Genomic DNA, 14,150 nt, shown 5'->3' with positions numbered 1-14,150 from the left:
ACTGAGCAACTGAACTGAACCACTTCCATCCTGCTGTATACCTCTACCATCTTCTCTTTTTTTTTGGTAGACATGCATACTATTTATTAATCCATTTTCCATTCAAAGGGAGAGATCTGCAACCTCTCCAGATTGTTTGTTTTGATGTCTTATATTATCTACCATCTCTTAAGATAACTGAAACTCTAAACTGATCTTCTTGACCCTTTCTATGGCCCCAAGGAGTCTTTCAATATATTAGCTTGGCCAAAAAGTCTCTTCTGGTCTTCCCACTACACTGTATGGAAAACAATAGCTAGGCTGATACTCTCAAAATGTGTATCAGATGTCACTCCTTTAACTCAAAACTGCACGTGGCTCTCCACTTCCCTCAAATCAATATCCTGGACTTCCCTGGTGTTCCAGTGCTTAAGAATCCACCTGCCAATGTAGGGGACATAGGTTGTCAAGGAAGATCCCACATGCCACAGGGCAACTAGGCCCCGTGTGCCAGAACTACTGAGTCCACGTGCTGCAACAACTGAAGCGCGCGTGCCCGAGAGCTCATGCTCCGCAACAGGAGAAGCCACCACCATGAGAAGCCTGCGCACAGCTGGCTCCCCAATCGCCACAACTGGAGAAAGCTCACATGCAGCAACAAAGACCAGTGAAGCAAGAAAGACGATATTAAAAAAAAAAAAAAATCAATATCCTTACAGTGGCCTTTATGCTACACTGCACCCTGTGTTCCATTTTACTTCATCTCCTGCTCCTTTCCCTTGACTCACTTGCTCTGGCCACTCTGGCTGCCTTGCCATGTTTTGAAGATATCAGGCATCCTTCTGCCCAGAATGCGAGTAACTAACTATCCCATACAGTGACATAAATTTAGTACCTCTCTCCTTTAGGTTGTCCCTCAAATGTCTCTTTTTCAGCGAGGTCTTCCCTATTTTAAAACTGCAAACCTGTTCACCATTACCTACTTTACTTTTCTGCAGATTACTTTTCACCTTATAAAATATTACATATTTTGTTTACTTATTGCTTGTCTCTCCTACAAGAAAGAATGCTACAAGAAGAAAGGAATATTCTCACTTGCTTTACTGCTAAAACAAGGGTCTAGAATGTTCTGTCAAAGAGTAGGTACTGCAATAGTAGTTCTTCAGCCTCTAACTGAGTCATGAGAATTAGTTTCCATGTTCTGCTACTCAGAGTTGAATTCAGCATCCCTTCGATTCTTCCCATTCTCTCCACTGAATCAGAGCTGACCACGATCATTAACACTTATCCTAGAGTCCAGGATGGCAAAGGACTCTAGGACAGGGAAGTGCACAGAACTGCCGATTTCCACCCGTAATCTTAACATCTCTCACAGCTAGAGTCTGTGTTTTAAAGAAATAAACCATTAAACCAAAACCATCATCTTCCATTTCCTTTCTACATGACCTTTCAGGCAATCTTTGCCATAATGACGCTATCTAATACCATACTACCTAGAAACCTGGGCTAGGATTTAGTAAATTACAGGGTGCTAATCTTGGCAGAGTCAATACTTTGGGTTCAAATTCTTTAGCTTCTGTGTCTCAATTTTTCTATCTTACAAACGGGGACTATTCTGGCCCTTTTTATATAGTGTGTTATACAGAAATTACTTGTGTACATCGTTTCTTTACATTGCCTTTGAGACTAGGGCTGTTTTTACTTATCTGTGTATATCACATGCGGTTTGTAATATTTAGTAGATAAATATATGCATATATAAATACAGATTTTAGTTTTTAGTTTCAAGCATGAAATTACCTATGTGGAATTATTTCAGAAAACATACAATGTAATATAAAAATACTATTCATTTTTATCATAAAATGAGACTTAACAGATTCCCAGGGAAAAAGAAAAAAAGACAAAACAAAACAGCTTTTCTCCCTATGGAGAACAAATTTATTTACTTACTCATTATTAAAAATTGTAAAAAAGTCCAGCCACTCATTTTCCTCCATTCTTTCTTCCCCCATCATTTCAACAATACCACTGACTTATCTTTGTAATATAAAGACTATAAATTTGGAACTTTAAACCTCAAGGTCTCACTATTCTCCAGCCTCTACATCCAGTGATTCCAAATTCCATTCCTTTTTTTGTTTCTATTTCTTGGCTCCATCCTTGGCTCATCTGTGTTTCTGTAATCGTGATGTTAATTTTAAGTTAAGGAGACCACCGAATGTTACTACGTGTTAGCAGAAGTGGTATATTTAGTCTCTTACCAGTACATCATGCACCAACGCTTGATATGTCCAAGTATGGTGTAAAGGAGTTGCCAAATCTATGTTTCTGTCAATAAGGACTAATAAGGGCCTTTGGAAGCTGTAAATATATTAAAAAAATTTATGTAACTATTGATACCAATGTATACTTCTAATACTTTCAGTATATTGTCAATATTGTCATTTTGATATAAACAATACGTATGTTAATATTGATATTCCATAAAACTTTTCTCTCTAAAAAGTTTTCAAGTACAATCAAGTAGTGCTTTGGACTATCCTAGAGCCTGTGTATGATACAGGTTATGTCTTAGTCAACCTTCTTAAAGGAAAAAAATCTATACAAATACTTCCATAGAATAATTTTTATAGTTATCAAAGTAAGAATAAATTGCTTCTACTCAGATTTATGTTTTACATTTTTGGAGGAAAAAAATGAAAATCCTTTGTCAACTTCAGGAAAAACAATTGCAGACAGTAGGATCTTACAAATTTATACAAATGTTCAACAGTTTCATAAATTACAAATTCCATTTTTTTTCCTGTAAACACAAATTCAAAAAAGCAGACTCAAGAGAAGAGCCTCACAAAAACCCTATCCCACTACGTGACACTAAACATCATGCAACAACAGTAACTAATTATATAATTATTCACTTACCATACACTTCAAATATTGTTTAACTCTATCATTATCATCTAGATGCAAAATAAACTACAATTAAAGCAAATTGAGGCACAAAGTCATCTGGTTATCATGTGTCTCCAAAAGTCACAGAGTTTTTGCTTTAGAGACACTACTGTATCAAGAGTACACATCAATTTTCAATAAGCATAGCTGCCTGACTATATTTACCATATATATTTTCTCCTGCAAGAGACCTCTGACCACTTCAGTAACTCATTACACCCTACTGGGTATAAGACAATGAATTCCCAACTGCACTAATTATAAGACTTGCTTATAAAAAAGTAGGAGTAGCGCCCTTACCACCACCTACCATCGTTTATTATTTCACAGCTAGGTGGAGGGCAGGGAACACAGCCTGTGGCAGGGTTTCTTAACTCAGCACTATTGACTTCTGGGGCTGAATAATTCCTTATTATGAGGAGCTGTCCTCTGTGGTGTCAAATGTATAGCAGCGCCCCACAATGCACCCCTGGATTCCAGTAGCATCTACCCAGTTGTGACAACCGATATGTCTCTAGACATTACCAAATTCTTGGTAAGAATCATTAGCTACAACTGGATTTAAATACATTTAACAATAATCCAACAAGGCTGCCCGCCTGCCTGCCTGCTAAGTCGCTTCAGTCATGTTCGACTTTTTCGACCCCATGGACTATACCCCGCCAGGTTCATCTGTCCATGGGATTCTCCAGGCAGAAAACTGGAGTGGGTTGCCATGGCCTTCTCCCCAACAAGGCTACTGACCCCTAATTCAAATAATTTAGAAATGCATATAACAAAGTAAAAATAAGACAATTATATTACGATTTTGTGAATACACTAAAAAAAAAACTTATCTAAATAAAACAGTGCCTTTATATTAGTTTCCAAGGCCTATACCAGAGCACAATAAAAAAGGAACTGTTCAGTAAGGTATGATACAGTGGTTGCTTCTGTTGAAAAAAAAATTAGATGAGAATTTGATATCTCTGCTGTACTTAATAAAAAATATTTAGAAGAATATTTAGAAAGAGCAGTGAAACTGAAGAACAGTTTAACGAAATAGCTGAACAAACAATTGAAACACAATGTTAGTGTTAACTCCAAATTATAGGAATAATATACAAGACTGCAGGAGCCATCAAATTGACTTGAAGTCTATGCAAGATTACCATAAAATGGTAATTCCTGGAAGGTAGTTATACTCTTGAGTATCAACTTATTTTCACAGGCTTTATTTATTAATTCACCTAAGATGAGGGGTAACAATATTCCAAAATACTATATTTCCCAAAATACTATATTTCCCTTGAAATAATTTCTAGCCAATGGCATGGGTTTATTTCTTCACCCCAATATTGTCCATTATTTTTACTAATCAAAAGTTACACGCACTATAATGGGTAGTTTTTAAAAGAGTATTTCTATTCAATAATAATAGAGCCATCAATAACTTTGGTATTATCTACTTATGCTACACATGGTAACAAAGACAAAAATACTTTGCTGATATTTTAATGTAAAAATGGAAACCAGTTAGTAGACAGGTAGAAACTGACATAGGCATTACAAGTTTTTCATTTACTTTTTTTCATTACTAAAAGACTAAATGATAATTAAAAGAAAGTGGCTTCAGTCAGAGCTATATAAACAGAAAAATATGTATTTTTTTTTTAACAAAGCAAAACTTTTATCTTTAATATTATATATTTACATTGTGGTTGATTTTTATGTTTCTACACACAGTGTAATATTAACTTACTGGGAAATATATACTCATTCATTCATTAAATGTTTACTGAACATCTACCAGGCACAGGTACTGTTTAAACAGAAAAATTTATCCTATAAAAGATGATAAAAATGCAAAACAGAAAATTCCAACAAAGGAAGGTGAATTAAATAAAATATTACATTTGTATTTTTAAGAACAATTTGAGTCAAAACCCTGATCTTGACTTTCCAGTATAAGGATATTCTATCAGACAAGGAAAACAACCAAAACACCCTCATTTTCAAGAGTATATTAACTAACATAATACCTGAATTGGCCAGCTCCAAGTGTGTCACCTGTAAAAAGACTGTTTCTTGCATCTCTCAGATTTTCCCGAAGTTTCTTATCCAGTTTCTGAAAAATGAAATTTTACATTAACTCTTAAAGAAAAGTTCAGAGAACTTTATATAGGGTAGTACACAATGTACTCTTAATTTTAAACTAAGAAATTTAGAATTCTTTTATAAAACAGTAATTCTAACATTTTAGCTTCTTTATTATGCAATATCATCCTAACTTGGACTTGAAAAGACCAATGCTATTTCTACTGTGACTCAGACCAGATTTCACTAAAAATCACTTTTGGTTGACGATTTTTACTTTAGATAACGACTCACCCTCTGCTGTATTAAGGAAGCTGTCTACAGTGTGGCTACAAGAGGCTCCAGAATAGAAATGGAACATGCGAAAGAAACCAGCTCTCTAGTTGCCAACGATTCATCTGGACTAATAAAACCCAAAAATGTTTGTGTATCTTCTTCCATCTTTCCATAACCATTTACCTTCTTTTCAGTACCTCTACAATGTCTCTAACCATTTTTTAATCCTTAAAGCAATTTTTGAATGCTCATTTTACACTGAATCAAAGTATTAAGAGAAAACAAACCATACTTCATCATTTAAAAAATGATTATAATTGCTAACAAATGTTTGTTAAATGACATTAAGTATATATTACATGATTAGGGCAACCAAATAAGTATAAAATACTACTGAGAGAGACAACGCTAAATGAGAAATACATATTTCAGTAAAAAAGAAACAGGGCTGGTAGAGCACATTCACATTGGAGTAAATAATTTTACTCCATCATAAGATCACAATGATTACTTTCTGTTTTTGGTGGAATCCCAATGTTAAAAAAGAAAAAATTGTCTTTGGCACTTAATACAGAACCCATAACTAGTATACATACTTAGTATTAACAGAAACACTTTAGGAACGTAAGGAAAACAACTGACACAATAATCTTTACTCGCAATGGGTATTTGCATGAACTCACCACTGCTACCATTTCTGCTGCTGTTCCCCTTGAACATCTGATTATAGGGACAGCACCTATTTTAATAACAGATGTTAGCAATGATTTCAGCTCTTAATTAAAATACTTATAAAATACATTGGCATCAAAGAATAATATATATAAAAGATGTGTAAAATCTCAGGCTGCAAACATATAAGGATTTATAATTTTGAGAGGAAATGGACTTTCCCATAATGAAGACAACATCAGGGAGTCAGAAAAAGATGACCTTTATATTGTAGGAGCCAATCAGTGTGACCCTATCTTTTCAGTGGACTAACTAAATCAGCACTTTGATACCCTATAGGCAGTTTCAAAAAAGTATACTCTCTACCCACTGGGTTCACTTTAATACTTGATTGAAAAGAGTTCATCTAATTTAACAGTTTGCTATTGTTATTTTTTTGTATTACAAATTAGTCTTTTTAAAAAAAATACTAATTAAAAGACAGTAGAAAACACACTCTTTACATAATGTATTAATAAAATGCTCCTAAAAGTTGGCCTCAATTTATTATCAAACCTACTCATTTTAGACTTCTTAATTTCTATTATTCCAAATTTTACTGAAGGCTGAAATCCTAAAATGAGAAAAAAAATCAAACTGCAAAATCTCATAAAGCAAACTAAGAACACTATAATATTTATATGCTGAAATTTTTTGCATTTTACATTCTACACAAAGAATGCTCAGCCAATTGTGAAAATAAAAACATGAGATATTAGTACATTTTTTAAAACTTTGCTTTCTTTTGATGGCAAGCTATTTTTATGTCTGCCCTAAGAAAACTCAAATATTAGAAATGTATAAAGTTAATCCACTTGATTCCAGCATTCCAAAATAATCTCCATTAAGAATTAGATAGGAATGCTTTCAGGCTATATACTACATATTTTTTAAATAAGTGTGTGTGTGGCATGTATATAGAATATTTTATATACTGTCTTTCCTTAAATTGACTTTTTTTCACTTAATTTATTCTTGTTATCTTCTATGTCAGGACTGTGTGGATCACAATAAACTGTGGAAAATTCTGAAAGAGATGGGAATACCAGACCACCTGACCTGCCTCTTGAGAAACCTATATGCAGGTCAGGAAGCAACAGTTAGAACTGTACATGGAACAACAGACTGGTTCCAAACAGGAACAGGAGTATGTCAAAGCTGTATATTGTCACCCTGCTTATTTAACTTATATGCAGAGTACATCATTAGAAACGCTGGGCTGGAAGAAGCACAAGCTGGAATCAAGATTGCCGGGAGAAATACCAATAACCTCAGACATGCAGATGACACCACCGTTATGGCACAAAGTGAAGAGGAACTAAAAAGCCTCTTGATGAAAGTGAAAGAGGAGAGTGAAAAAGTTGGCTTAAAGCTCAACATTCAGAAAACTAAGATCATTGCATCTGGTCCCATCACTTCATGGCAAATAGATAGGGAAACAGTGGAAATAGCGTCAGATTTTATTTTTTTGGGCTCCAAAATCACTGCAGATGGTGATTGCAGCCATGAAATTAAAAGACGCTTACTCCTTAGAAGGAAAGTTATGACCAACCTAGATAGCATATTAAAAAGCAGAGACATTACTTTGCCAACAAAGGTCCGTCTGGTCAAGGCTATGGTTTTCCCAGTGGTCATGTATGGATGTGAGAGTTGGACTGTGAAGAAAGCTGAGTGCCAAAGAATTGATGCTTTTGAACTGTGGTGTTGGAGAAGACTCTTGAGAGTCCCTTGGACTGCAAGGAGATCCAACCAGTCCATCCTAAAGGAGATCAGTCCTGGGTGTTCACTGGAAGGACTGATGCTGAAGCTGAAACTCCAATACTTTGACCACCTCATGTGAAGAGTTGATTCACTGGAAAAGACCCTGATGCTGGGAGGGATTGGAGGCAGGAGGAGAAGGGGATGACAGAGGATGAGATGGTCGGATGGCATCACCAACTTAATGGACAAGGGTTTGAGTAAACTCCGGTAGTTGGTGATGGACAGGGAGGCCTGGTGTGCTGCGATTCATGGGGTCGCCAAGAGTCGGACACAACTGGGGGACTGAACTGAACTGACTGATGTCAGGTTGGCAGTAGTTTCAATTTTTCCTTTGAGAAAGATCACTTTCTAATACTCCACATTATAAATGTGGCTCTAACACTTCAGTGACCTGCATACTTCTATTTCAATCTACCTTCACTTTGAAAATACAGTTATCATCAACTGAAAATAACCTTAATGTCCACAGTAACTCTAGCAATCAGTGAAATTCTGGAGAATATGTGTGAAAGCAAAAACAGAAAGATTAACTATGTCTGTTTAATGACTAAAAGTGGTATGCATGTGTGTTCTTTAAAAAACAAAACCCAACAACAATCCCATTTGAAGGTACTGAGAACAATCAAAAGCATGTACAAAGTGGAGGAGGGTAAAACTCTTTAAAGAGAAATGCTTGAAAACCAAGAGAGACTCTTAACTAGCTTTCCTCCTGAGGGTACTTTTCAGTTTACACGGCACATAGGAGAAAGAGCTCAAGCAGAAAACAGAAAACTCACTGAGCTGGGGAACCAAAGCCTGGAGTTCAGGGCTGGAAATTAAAGGGAAAAATCACAGAGAGGAGGAGCCCCAATATCTGTGTGCAAATTCTTGTCAAACTTTTGTCTGTATTCTGAACTATGCATCTATCTCTCCATTTTCTCATTTCTGAAATGGAGAGAAATTTTAATAACCTAGTGTGAGGATCATTTTAACTAAAAGGTTTTCAGTGTCTGCAAAATTAAAATTAAAATTGCAATTAGAAGGTTTCTAAAAAGATCCATTCTGTTTTTTTTTCTTTCTGTTGGAGTACAGTTGCTTTACAATATTGTGTTAGTTTCTGCCGTACAGCAAAGTGAATCAGATATATGCACACACGTTAGTCTTTTAGATTTCCTTCCCACTGAGGTCACCACGGGTCAGTAAGTAGAGTTCACTGTGCTATACAGTAGATTCTCATTAGTTATGTATTTTATACATAGTGTGTGTGTGTGTATGTGTATGTATGTATACACATGTCAATCCCAATCTCCCAATTTACCCCCTTCCCCCCATCTTGGTAACCATAAGCTTATTCTCTACATCTGTGACTCTATTTCTGCTTTGCAAATAAGTTAATCTGTACCATTTTTCTAGATTTCACATATAAGCAATATTCAGATCCATTATTAGTGAAGAATAAAGTCACACAGTAGATATCAAACACAGTGTAGCTAAAAGTAACTTTAGATATTCCAAAGAAATGCTTAAAGTTGAGAATACATCAGATTAGTAGGTTATATAAATTCAGCATTTTCTGGAGCCTTGGGAATTTGCTTTAATAGTTAAAAGGCATGTATCTCTCTAATCAGAAGAGTATCTGAAACTTTTCAAAATGATATATTAAAAGAAAACTAACAGGCACACGGGTGAAGCCACCAGCAAACCAAACAATATATCAGAAAGTCACAATTACCAAAGATGTCTTAAGGCAACAACTCAGGAGATCTGCTAAATTCATTTAATAATTTGATGTCAATCAAATTATTAAAAGAACTGTGGTTTTATAAAGTACAGAATGTATGTTTTATCCCAACTCTGGAGAGGGTTTATACAGATCCAGATAGATAATAAGGGATCACATTACAGTGAAACAGGTTAAAATGAGTTGTTAAATAATTTACTTACTTTGAAGAAATACAGATTTGAAAACTTACCCAGTGTAACAAAAAAACAAAAGAGGCTGTCAACAATAGTGTCCATAACAGTTTCCATTTCCGTGTCTGTGATATCTGGTCTGTTAATGGCTAAAACGACACAGGTAAAGGAGAAAAAAGTTGGAATTTATCCCTTATTTTTACTAAAATCTTAATATTATTACTAAGCACATATCAGCAGGCAGTTTTACAATCTTTGCAATCTTCAAACAAGTAAAACCTTTTTTAAGTGAACAACTATCCACTAAAAATTATAATACCTAAAAAAAAAACCCCTCAATATCAGTAGTAGCAGTAAGTAGCATCATATTTTTTTCTTATTAGTATATAATAGTATCTAATAAGTATCTAATAAGTGTCTTATTAGTGTCTAATAGTATCCAATACTAATACCTACTACTAATAAGTATCTTATTAGTATTCGAAGAGTACTGTATTAGAGTACTAATAAGAAAAAAGAAAAACCTACCACATATATTACACAAAATTTTTGCCACAGCAAACAGGAAAATAAATATTGTATTCCTTAATTTTATTCACAAATGTTAGATGACCTCAAAAAAACTACAGATTTTATTATCTAATACAGCTAGAAAAGGCCAATGCAAATCAATTATGGCACGATCAACATCACGTATATTTTCTTTGTCTTGTAACAAATTGTATGAATTTCTTTTCTGATATACTACTGTACTTAAGTGGTTCTCAAACTCTCGCGAGTATAAAAATCACTCCAAGAATATGAAAGAAGAGAAAGAAGTTTCTTTGAAAGTTACTAAAGATTCTTAAGCCCTTACCTTCAGGGATTCAATTCAATAGATTTGGGATAATCGTAGGGAATCTGCAGTTTTGACAAACACCTCAGGATTCCTGGGACTATACACTTTTTCTTTTTTGTCCCATTTCTGTCTTGGAACTTTAAGAGCCAACATTTCAAATGTTTTTAAAAGGATAGAATAACGGTCCCTAGTCAGGAGGGAAGAATAAAGAAAGAGATGGCAAGCCTACTCACTAGGTAGACAACCAGAGACTTTGCTGTTCTGGCTACTTTACTACATCATGGTTTCCACATCTGAAAAATAGTTTGCTGTGGCTGCATTTTATGAAACTTCACTGTGAAGACTTTCCTTGACAGTCAAAGACCTTGCCTCATATATCTTCCCCACTCTCTGAGTTTGCAGGCCCAATGTCTGACAAGTAGATGCTCAGTAACTATTTGCCAAATGACTGACTGGACTAAAATATTATTTATATACTATTTTTATGTTCCCAGCAACCTGAATGTGAAAACAAACATAAAATTTAGCATGACCTGTGATCAGCATGAGAGGAAATCATAATCCAATTGGACATATCAAAGCATTCAAAGAAAGTATGGTACATGCAGAGAACATAAAAATAAAAAAAGACTTTAACTATAATCCAGATGAGGAAACATGCTGCTATTGAGTATTGCAGGCTGCCATCCATTCAAATCAGATGACAGAAATGGCATAATATGAATTATATAAATTCAAGGCACACCAACCCAGTGTAAACAAAAAAGCAAAAGAGGCTGGCAACTATAGTGTCCAGAACAGTTTCTATTTCTGACACCTGGTCTGTTAATGGCTAAAACAACACAGGGAAAGGAGAAAAAAGTGATCAGCATTTTATCCCTTATTTTTACTGAACTCTTAAAATTAATCACTGGTTCAGGTAAAAATTGGTAGGAAGCCTCCAGCCTCCAGGTCTTATACCCTAGTCCCACACCTCTGAAACAACTGACCTCAACAGTCAAAACACTGTCCAGCAATAAGTTCAACCCACTGTCAACAGCTACTTGCTTTGTCTGAGACATTAGCCTAAGCTTAACTGAGGTGGTAACTCTGCATCCTTTGTAGAATAAATTCCTAATCCACAATAAACAGGTGATACACACTCAATCCATGGTATCAATATACTTGATTTATGTTAGGAACAACCTGTTTAAAATTACTACTTAAAGCACCTGTAATGTTTGAGAGAATTGGGCACATAACTACATAATGATTAAGAGCACTAACTCTGAGTGACTGCCTGGGTGTAGTAACCTGGTTTTGCCATTTCCTTATTAAGCTTCTTCATATCTATGCCTCAGTTTTTTTCATCTAGAAAATAGAAATAATATTAATATACAACTTCATTAAGTTATTTTGAGTAAATGAGCTTATATTGTAAAGAGTGTACAGAACACTCTATCACTAATATTATAATTATACTACTGAGAATCTGAACAATTATCCATGTGATTATACTTTAAAACTAATACATTTATACTTTAAATTCAGTAATACTTTCAGATGTGATTTTTTGAGAGATGTAAGAAAACATTTATAAGCAAGAATGTTTAATGACTTTAGACTTACTATAAATTTAACTATTTTTAATAATTATTTAAATATTTGGGCAGATTTTGTTTGTTAAGATTTATAAAGTTGCCTGGTCTGGTATCTGAAGAACTTAAAACTACTTATCCATAAAAAATCATGAAATTTTGTTGTTTGCAGCAACACAGATGGACCTGGAGGGTACTATGCTAATTGAAATAAGTCAGACAGAAAGACAAATACTGTATGACATCACTCGCATGTGAAATCTAAAAAAACACAACAAACTAGTTATATAACAAAAAAGCAGCAGACTCACAGCTATAGATAGCAAACAAGTGGTTACCAGCGGGGAGAGGGAAGGGGGGCAACATAGGGTTAGGGATTAAGAGGTACAACTATTATAAGTCAAGATAAAATAAGCTACGAGGATATACTACACAACACAGGGAATATAGCCAATATTTTATAACAACTATAAATGGAATATAACCTTTAAAATTGTGAGGCATTATATTATACACCTGTGACATATAATATTGTAAATTGACTATACATTGATTAAAAATATTTAAAAATTAATATGCTGAATTTATAAATCCAAGTTAAAATGTTTAAGGGAATTTGACAAACTAAGTTTGTTGACTAAGTCTGCTAGAATTTAGTCGGTTCAATCTGAGCCAGTTGATCAAAGAATTAAGAAAAGGTGCTTGTTTTCACATAGCCATATTTGTAAACAGTGTAACAATATTTACAATTTTAGCTTAAAGGTTGAAGGAAACTAGTTTTAAACTTAGCAACTTTAGTAGTTAATTAAGTTAAAGGTCAGTAAAACATAAACAGACTTCTGTAAGTAACTACAGTACTGCCAAAAATCTCTTATATGCACAATTCAGCAAATATGTACACCCATTTCAAGATGCTGCCTAATTTCAACAAGAAGGTATGCTATGGAGTGAGGTAAAACCAAAAGATTCATGTTCTCTTCTCTTGGGAGTTTACCACCTGGTTCCATGTTTTACGATAGGATATAAGCGGCATTTTGAGCAGAACAATTTTCTGTGTGAGTATGGCTGACATACTGCAGAACATCTAGCATCGCAAGTCCCCGCTCGCTAAATGCTAGTATTAATTGTGACAATCAAAACTGTCCTTACACATTTCCAAATACCACCATGGGACGGACATACTCCCTATGTTAGAACCACTTAAACTCTAGTCATTCCCAAACATCTCAATCCTAAGGTACCAAATTAATTATTTCAATGAATTGGCTAATCACATCCTCTATACGCTGTAATTTTCCTTAAAATGTCTGACACAGCTAATCAATGGGCACAAAGCAAGATGAGTAAGTTCTAGAGAGCTGCCACACAACACTGTACCAAAGTCAACAATACTGTATTGTATACTTAAAAAAATGTTAAGAGGGTAGATCTCAGAGTGTTTTCACAAAGAAAAAAAAAATCAACACACAATAAAACGTGGTGTGGATTTTTTTTTGTGTGTGTGTGCACGTGTTAATTTTCATCTACACCTAAGAGATGGTCAGTTTATCAAAATCGGGAATACAAACTTCAGAGGGGATTAGATAGCATTTGATCAAATACCAGTACTCAATCCTACTACTGCATGAACAGGGCTTCCCTGTTGGCTCAGATGGTAAAGAATTTGCCTGTAATGCGGGTGAGACCTGGGTTCGATCCCTGGGTGGAGAAGATCCCCTGGAGGAAGGCATGGCAACCCACTCCAGAATTCTTGCCTAGAGAATCTCCATGGATAGAGGAGCCTGGCAGGCTGCAGTCCATGGGGTCGCAAAGAGTCAGACATGACTGAGCAACTATGCACAGCATAGCACAACAACCTCTATTTGAAAATGGTACTCACACATCATTCCATAATAGGACTTTAGTAGCTGCTGACTCTCTGCTGTTGTCTGACCTTGACAACATAATCAACCTTTGCTCAGCAGTTACAATAATGTCAGCAACTTTTCCAGGCATTTAACATACAAGAAAGCATTTAACTCCCACAAAAACTCTGAGGTAGATAGTATTATTATTATTCCTGTTTTACAGACTTGGAAACCATT

General features: G+C 35.0%; 1 protein-coding gene across 1 annotated transcript in view; it reads right to left on the bottom strand.

Moving 5' to 3' along the window:
* Positions 1-14,150, bottom strand: part of SCFD1 (sec1 family domain containing 1) — a 113,003-nt gene that overhangs the window by 79,124 nt on the left and 19,729 nt on the right. Inside the window, exons 7-10 of the mRNA XM_061159074.1 lie at positions 9,711-9,800; positions 5,970-6,025; positions 4,956-5,041; positions 2,244-2,343 (exon numbers count right to left, since the gene is read on the bottom strand). Coding sequence (XP_061015057.1) covers positions 2,244-2,343; positions 4,956-5,041; positions 5,970-6,025; positions 9,711-9,800 — 332 coding nt within the window. The remainder of the gene's footprint in view (positions 1-2,243; positions 2,344-4,955; positions 5,042-5,969; positions 6,026-9,710; positions 9,801-14,150) is intronic.

Source organism: Dama dama, chromosome 13 (assembly GCF_033118175.1).
Source record: "Dama dama isolate Ldn47 chromosome 13, ASM3311817v1, whole genome shotgun sequence".
Classification (NCBI taxonomy): Eukaryota; Metazoa; Chordata; class Mammalia; order Artiodactyla; family Cervidae; genus Dama; species Dama dama.
The sequence above is the reverse complement of the archived record's forward strand: the minus strand, read 5'-3'. Positions and strand labels throughout refer to the sequence as shown.